This window comes from Lontra canadensis, unplaced genomic scaffold, assembly GCF_010015895.1.
Source record: "Lontra canadensis isolate GAN:19392208 unplaced genomic scaffold, GSC_riverotter_1.0 scaffold1758, whole genome shotgun sequence".
Taxonomy (NCBI): Eukaryota; Metazoa; Chordata; class Mammalia; order Carnivora; family Mustelidae; genus Lontra; species Lontra canadensis.
Genome location: NW_022632742.1, coordinates 596 through 9135, shown reverse-complemented (window position 1 = coordinate 9135; position 8540 = coordinate 596). Strand labels below are relative to the sequence as shown.

Below are 8540 nucleotides of genomic sequence, written 5' to 3'. Positions count from 1 at the left end.
CCTCCTGTGGCTTTTCCTCCTTCCCAGTTTACTCTCCACACCCCCTCAGTCCTGCCTCCTAAACAGCCTCTCAAATAAATCACCTATGCTCAAGTTCTAGTCCCAGGCTCTGCTTTACGGAGAACCCTAATTAGGATACTAACATCAACATTCAACATGAAAGATGCAGGACTGAAAAAATGAGCAGATTAAGCCCAAAGAGCCACAACGATATCATACATACCTAAATCTTTCTCCTTTTCCAGAACACCAATGGAAAATGCTGGATGTCGCAGGATGAGTGCTCTGGCAGAGGCAAGGCCCACAATTCCGCCACCGATAATGACCACATCAAATGAGCTTTAAGAGAAAGTCACCTTTAAAGTAATGCATGTTTATAGTAGATCTTATAAAACTTCATGTGTATAATTTTCATCATCAGTGAACAATTAAACTATGAATTTGTAATCATGAAAATCAAATATTTCTTGGGCCTTACACTATTGGCTTCTTAAGAGAAAAAGCCTTTAAGAATTAGAGGCATTGGGGCACCTGGGTGGCTCGGTTGGCTAAGCCACTGCCTTCATGACTCAGGTCATGATCCCAGAGTCCTAGGATCCATTACTCTGTTAGGCATCAAACTCTGCTCTACCATTTACTCATTTGAAATTCAAGTGCAGGGGCACCTGGGTGGCTCAGTCTGTTAAGCAGCTGACTCTTGGTTTCAGCTCAGGTTGTGATCTCAGGGTCCAGGGATTGAGCCCCATGCTTAGCAGAGAGTCTGCTTGAGGATTCTCTCTCCTTCCCCCTCTTGTACTCCTCCAGCTGCTTGTGAGTGCAGGCTTTCTAATAAAATCTTTAAAAGAAAAAAAATTAGGAAGGGCATGTATAGTCTATCTAATTCAGCAATGAGGAGCAGAAATGTCTACCTTTAGCACCTACCTCATGGGCCCAAAAATCTGGTCTGACAGGAACAGGGCCAATCTTGCCTTTCCTACATCCCACCTATTTCAGCTCTTCCTAAATTAAATTATTTTGATGCAAATCCTAAACATTATCTGTAAATATTTTATTATGTTGTTTCTAAAAGGCCTCTATAAAACATGCCCACGATACCATCATTCTGATTTTTTAAATTATTTTTTGTTGTTGTTGTTCTTGTCTTTTAATTTTAACTGGCTCCATGCTCAGAGTGGATCTTGAACTCACAACTCTGAGATTAAGAGTCACATGCTCTACCAGCTGAGCCAGCGAGGAACCACCAGTATTCTAATTTTTAAAAAATTACAATAAACATTTTATATCATCAAATATGGACCATATAACTTTTAGGAGAAAACCTTTGGGACCCAGCACTAAGTGAAGTAGAAGACACCAAAAACATGCTCCATATAAAAAAATTTGATAAAATGCACTTCATCAAAATTAAAAATTTTGTTCTGCAAAAGATCTTGTTAAGAGGATAAGAAGACAACTAACAAACGGGGAGAAAATAATTGCAAACCACATATCTGACAAAGGATTCACATCTAGACTATATAAAGAACTCTCATATAAACCATTTAGTTAACACGGAGGACACTGGAAGAAGGAGAGGAGAAGGGAGTTGGAGGAAATCGGAGGGGCAGATAAACCATGAGACACTGTGGACTCTGAGAAATATACTGAGGGTTTTGGAGGGGAGTGGGTGGGGGGGTTGGCTGAGCCCAGTGGTGGATATTAAGGAGGGCACGTATTGCATGGAGCACTGGGTGTGCTGCATAAACAATGAATTTTGGAACATTGAAAAAAATAAAATTTTTTTTAAATGGGCAAAAGATATGAACAAAACAGTTCATCAAAGAGGAAAGATATATAAATGGCAAATTAGCACATCAAAAGATGTTCACTACCATTAGTCATTAGGGAAAAGCGAATTAAAACTACAGTGAGGGGCACCTGGGTGGCTCAGTGGGTTAAAGCCTCTGCCTTCAGCTCAGGTCATGATCCCAGAGTCCTGGGATCGAGCCCCGCATCGGGCTCTCTGCTCAGCGGGGAGCCTGCTTCCCCCTCTCTCTCTGTCTGCCTCTCTGCCTACTTGTGATCTCTGTCAAAAAAAAAAAAACAAAAAAAAACTACAGTGAGATATCCCTACACCCCTATCAGAATGGCTAAAATTAAAAAAAAAAAAAAATGGTAGCACCAAATGCTGGTGAGAATGAGGAGGAACTGGACCACTCACACACCTCTGGGAGGAATGTAAAATAGTACAGCCACCCTGGAAAAAGAGTATAGCAGTTTCTTAAAAAACTAAACATAAATCTGCCATTGTGTAACACACTCCACTCCAGTCAGATAATTGCTGTCAGCCTTGATGGTGGCACAACTTCCTTTGTTCTGTTGTCACTTGTATATAGGAAAAACAAATCTTTGGGCTTATATTTTACCCAATTTGGGCCACATCACTGGTCTCCCACTCTTCCTCAGGCCATTCTTTGGATTGCTGAAGATATTAAAGGATATAATGGTCTCTTTTTGAGTCCCAAATATGGACTCTACTCATCTCAAGTCTTTCTATAAGGGAAATTCTAATATTCAGAACCTGAATCCCAGGTGCATGACTTCATGTTTTATACTTCCTTGGGAAGCACTGGTGTACTTTTCTTTTATAAATCAATACTCAATATTTCAAAATTGATATTCCTTTTATGGCTCTACATTAAAAAACATGTCTACAGGGGCGCCTGGGTGGCTCAGTTGGTTAGGTATATGACTTCGGCTCAGGTCATGATCCCTGGATCCTGGGATGGAGCCCTGCGCTGGGCTCCCTGCTCAGCAGAGTCTGCTTCTCCTTCTGCACTTCCCCCCGCCCTTGTGCTCTCTCAAATAAATAAATAAATAAATAATATATTTAAAAATAAATAAGGGACGCCTGGGTGGCTCAGTTGGTTAAAAATAAATAAAATAAAAACCATCCCCACAATGAAAAAAAATCAAGCATGTACTAACTAAACATGTCTTAGCAACTACACTCTTGGGCATTTATCTCAGAAAAATAAAAACCTATGTTTGTATAAAAACCTGTACTTAAATGTTCACAGCAGCTTTAATAATAATAGTCCAAAATTATAAATAGTCCAGATATCCTTCAACTGGTAAATGGTCAAACTGTATTACATCCGTACCATGGAACACTACTCAACAGTGAAAATGAACCCACTTTCATTATAGGGAACACCTTGGATGAATCTCAAAGACATCATGCTGTGCGAAAAAAGCCAATCTCAAAAGGTTATATACTATGTGACTCCACTTATAGAACATTCTCAAAATGACAAAATTTTAGAGCTAGAGAATAGATTAGTGATTGCCAAGTTAGGAAGAGTGGAGAAGACGGGATGTGAATATAAAGGGACTGGGTAGGGGTGCCTGGGTGGCTCAGTGGGTTAAAGCCTCTGTCTTCAGCTCAGGGTCCTGGGTCCTGGGACCCAGCCCCACATTGGGCTCTCTGCTCACAGGGAGCCTACTTCCTGCTCTCTCTCTCTCTGCCTCCCTCTCTGCCTACTTGTGATCTCTGTCTGTCAAATAAATAAAATCTTTGAAAATAAATAAATAAATAAAGAGACTGGTAACACAAGAGATGTCTCTGTGGTAATGAAACATTTCTGTATTTTATGGTGGCAGTTACACAAATTAACACGATTAAATTGAATAGACACACACAAATGAATGCATATAAAAGCTGATGAAATCTGAACAAGGTCTGTGGATTGTGCCAATCTCAATTTCCTAGTTTTGATACTATACTGTAGTTAGGTAAGATGCTATCATTGGGGTAAATTGGCTGAAGGGTATACAAACACTGGTTTGGGGTTTGCTTCTTGTGGGTTTTTTTTTGCAACTTCCCATGGACCTATAATTATTTCAAAATAAAAAGTATAAACAAAACCTTCACTAACCCTACTTTTCCTCCCTTAAGAAAAGCAATCCCAAAATAATTGTCTACGCTCACCCACCATGACTCACAAGTCCTATCCCACTCTATCCTCCCTCCAAACCACTAACAAACAGCAGCCAGTCAACTTTTGAAACCTCAACATTTAATCACTCCCTCTTCTAAAAAATCCTTTAAAAGTCTCCCCATGCTCTTAGAATAAAATTCCATGTGGGTAAAATAAAATAAAAAACCCTGCTGTGATGTAGCCTCTCTCTAGTGTCATTCCACACCATCTCTGTTCTACGAAGAACAGTCCCACTCATCTTACCCATCTTCTAGTTCTGGAAATAGCCAAGAGCTTTCCAGCTTTAAAGCCTTAGCATAAGCCACGCCCTCTCCAGAAAGCAGAGAAAGACGGTGGTTTTTAATGTGACCTCCAAACTTCAAATCACAGGACACTCACTTGTGCAAGCTTTGATTAGCAACTGAGCTGCTTCTCACAGGGGCAACTCTATGCAGTGTTTGCCAGGAACCGACTGATTTAAGAACTGGTCCCGGTCTTCCAAGCAACACCAGGGATGCCAGCAAATAAACAAGTTTATTTGATTGCTTCGTGTGGTGGTCCTTTAAGCCTCAAAACGACCACCTACGGGCAAGACTAGGATCCTACTCACAAGTGAGCCTTTAAGGAGCTATAGTAACCCACCCAAGGACTGAATAAGAAGTGGAGGGGTGCTATTCAAAACCAGAACTGCTCTAGACCTCTCTACTCATCGCTGCCTTGCTCTGCATCCGGCACGCAACACAACGAATGAATCCTACAAGGGAACGCCTGGGATCCACAGGATCTTGACCTTCTCTCACGCCCGGGACAGGGAAGTAGAGCAGCGGCACAGGTCCAGCAAGAGGCACCTCAGAAAGCAGTAGTAGCACAAGCGACGAGGGCAGGCCAGCGGCTACTCACCGGGTGCTGGCTCTACGGCCACCTTGGCACAGCGGCCAGGGCCTCCCCGGCGCCGGCCGGCACGCCGCAGCGAAGCCCCCGGGGAGACTCCCGCGGACCCGGCCGCAGGCACCGCTCAGGTAACGCAGCACTAGCACCATCGCCTGCGCCCCCTCTCCTGCCCTCCCTCAGCCTCCAGTTCTGCCCACTGCAGCCCGACGCCCCGCGGCTCCCCGCGCTGTCTAGCCCCGCCCCCCACTCAGGGGCCAATGAGGCGCTCACCGACGCCCCACGTGAGGGCGGTGCCAGTGGCCAATGGACGCGCGCGGCGGAGGGCGAAGGGCAGGCCAGCGGCGCCGTAGACGTGCGGCACGCTGGCTCGCTCCCTCCCTTCCTCCGGAGCTGTGAGTAGATGAGCTAGGCCTTGAGCGAGGCGGGTCTAGGGTGGTAGTTACGCTCTGCCCTTTTCCTTCTCCCACGGCTGGGTCGACTGAAAAGCTGGCCTGTCGAGTCGTGCGTCCTCGGTGTTCACCGCTCAGCGTCCTCTGGACTTTGGGACAAAGTCGGGGCGTGACAGGGGGGTTGAAAACTCTCCTATGGGCGAGTCCAGCGGCCTCCCTGCTTCCCGCTAGGCCCGGTCCCCGCCCGCTGCTGGCCACCGCAGGTCTCCATCCTGACCCCTGCCAGACCCAAGTGCCCATGGAGGAGTGCTGGCTGTCCAGCCTGGCCCTGGCTCCGGACGGAGGCTCTTGGTCACGGCAACGCCTGGCAGCCTGTAGTCTTCTGGCCTTTTTGCGGGGCTCCCGGCGGTGTCCTCTCTGCTATTATTTAGCAGTCTGTCTCCTTAAATACTGGGTCGAGATATGGTTTTAAATATGCTGCGCGGGGCTGGGTACAGCGACTCACTTGTACCGGTCTCTTCACCCCGTTTCCTCATCTGTAAGGTGAGGGAGGTGGGCTGTGTCATCCCCAAGTGACCATCTGATCATTAAGTTTCATTCACTGTTCCCATGGCAGTTCCACACCTGTCCTCCGTGCTTGATGGCAGTTTTTAGTTTTTAGGGTCAGAACAACTGAACAGAACAAAAGTAGAATGTTAAAAACTGTATTGCTGCAAGAATTTTGTCTGAATTTGGTTCCAGGTATTAGTCTGGTGGCTTGGGGAAGTCATTTCACCTCTTTGCCTCAGATCCTCCTCTGTGGACCAGAAGTACAAGCGGTGTCCCTCTCAGAGGGCTCTTGTGTGGTGTACGAGAAAAGGCTCGTGGGTGTTTAGCACAGGGAAGTACAGTTGACCCTTGAAGAGCATGGGTTTGAACTATTCTGGTCCATTTACAGGCAGATCTTTTTCAATAAATCCCGGTACAGTACTGTAAATGTATTTTCCTTAGGGTTTTCTTTCTTTTTTTTTTTTAAGATTTTATTTATTTATTTGACAGGCAGAGATTACAAGTAGGCAGAGAGGCAGGCAGAGAGAGAGAGAGGAGGAAGCAGGCTCCCCGCTGAGCAGAGAGCCTGATGCCAGGCTCGATTCCAGGACCCCGGGATCATGACCTGAGCCGAAGGCAGAGGCTTTAACCCACTGAGCCACCCAGGCGCCCCTCCTTGAGGTTTTCTTAACATTTTATTTTCTCTAGTTTACCTTATTATTATTATTTTTTTTAAATTGACAGAGATTACAAGTAGGCAGAGAGGCAGGCAGAGAGAGAGATAGAGGAGGAAGCAAGCTCCCCACTGAGCAGAGAGCCCGATGCCGGGCTCCATGCCAAGACCCTGGGATCATGACTGGGTGGAAGACAGAGGCTTTAATCCACTGAGCCACCCAGGCCTCCCTCTAGTTTACCTTATTATAAAAATACAGTATATAGGGGCGCCTGAGTGGCTTGGTTGGGTAAGCATCTGCCTTCAGCTCAGGTCATGATCCCAGGGACCTGGGATGAGCCCCACATTGGACTCCCTGCTCAGCGGAGAGCTCCATTCTCCCCTTCTCTCTCCCTCTTCTTCATCTGGCTGGTGCTAACCTCGCTCTGTTTCAAATGCATAAATCTTTTTTAAAAATACAGTATATAATACATACAACATGCAAACTATGTGTTAGCTATGTTGCTAGGCTTCTAATCAAACAGGAGTCTGTTAGTTAAATTTGAAAGGTCAGAACTTCTATGCAGATTTCAGCAGCTGGGGGGGGATGGTTGCTCAAGGGTCAACTGAATAAATTACTGCTTTTATTATGTTTAAATGATTTTACTTCTGGGACAGTTGACCATTTTATTTGTGAGAACAATGTAGAATGTAACTTGCTTTTCTCTTCACAAATGGGAAGAAAATAAGAGATGGTTATTTGTTAAATTCAACTTTTTGTTTTGAGATCATTGTAGAGTCCCATACAGCTGTAAGGAACACTAGAGATCCTGTATACCCTTTACCCATTCTCCCCCAATGCTAACATCTTGCAAAAATATAGTACAGTATCATAACCGGGAAACTGACATTGACACATCCCGGTGATATTATTTCTGCAGTTTTATGTGTGTGTATTTGGTTCTATGTATTTTTTTGTGTGGTTTTTTTTTAAGATTTTATTTATTTTTTTTTATTTGGTGACAGAGCAAAAGCAGGGGGAGTGACAGGCAGAGGTAGAGGGAGAAGCAAGCTCCCCGCTGAGCAGGGAGTCTGATGGGATCCCGGGACTCTGGGATCATGACCTGAGCAGAAGGCAGACACAACCGACTGAGCCACCCAGCTGCCCTGGTTCTATGTAATTTTTACCACATGTGTAGATTGTTGTGTTGCCACCACAGTCAAGCTACAACACGCTTCCATCACCACAAGGGATTCCTCCCGGTGCCCTTTTATAACTATACTTCTCTTCTTCAGGGCACCCCCTCCCAATCTGTTCTCCCTTTCTAAAATTTTGTCATTTCAAAAATGTCCTAGAAACAGAATTATAAAGTATATCACTTTTTCGGAATTAGCTTTTTTTTACTCAGCATAATCCCTTGAAATCCATCCAAATTGTTGTATGTATCAAAGGTTTATTCATTATTGCTGAGTAGTATTTCATGGTATGGATGTACCACAATAGGTTGAACATTCACCCATTGAAGGATAACTCAGTTGTTCTAGTCCTCAGCTATCTGGAGTAAAGCCGCTATGAATATCAGTGTATTGCTTTTTGTGTGAACCTGTTTTTGTTTCTGTGGGATAAATGCGCAAGAGTCCAGTTGCTGTGTCATACATATGATAAGCGCATGTTTAGTTTGGTAAAAAATTGCTAAACTGTTTTCCAAAGTGGCTGTACCTTTATACATTCCCAGCAGCAATGTTTGAGTGATCTGGTGTCTACTTACCATCAGTAATTGGTGTTGTCACTATTTTTTATTTTAGCCATGCTGATAGATATGTAGTGGAGATGGTTATTTTTTAGTTTGCACAGCACATAGTCAGTTTGTAACTAGGTTAAATACAGAATTATACATTTCTATGGTCTGTGGTCAGACTTTCATGGGCCAGTTGAACCCAAAGTAGTGACTTGTTTACCGTGTGAGTTTGAGTACATACTTCTTAGTTTAACAAGGTGAAGGAACTCACAATACACCTGCTCTTGTATAGAATTTTTTCCTGTTTACCCTCTCCCCTAGGTTTGACTGTACATTGATTTGTTTCAATTAAGTAATTTCAAATCAAGAGCTCACCTTACAT

At 44.2% G+C, this 8540-nt stretch overlaps 1 protein-coding gene across 1 annotated transcript; it reads right to left on the bottom strand.

Moving 5' to 3' along the window:
• Positions 1 to 185: 185 nt before the first annotated feature.
• Positions 186 to 5015, bottom strand: LOC116863592 (L-2-hydroxyglutarate dehydrogenase, mitochondrial-like). The gene is made up of 2 exons (XM_032851009.1): positions 4860 to 5015; positions 186 to 339 (listed from the first exon to the last, which is right to left on the bottom strand). The coding sequence occupies exons 1-2, from the start codon at positions 4997 to 4999 to the stop codon at positions 189 to 191; spliced, it is 291 nt and encodes a 96-aa protein (XP_032706900.1). The 5' UTR covers positions 5000 to 5015; the 3' UTR covers positions 186 to 188.
• Between the last annotated feature and the right edge of the window lie 3525 nt (positions 5016 to 8540).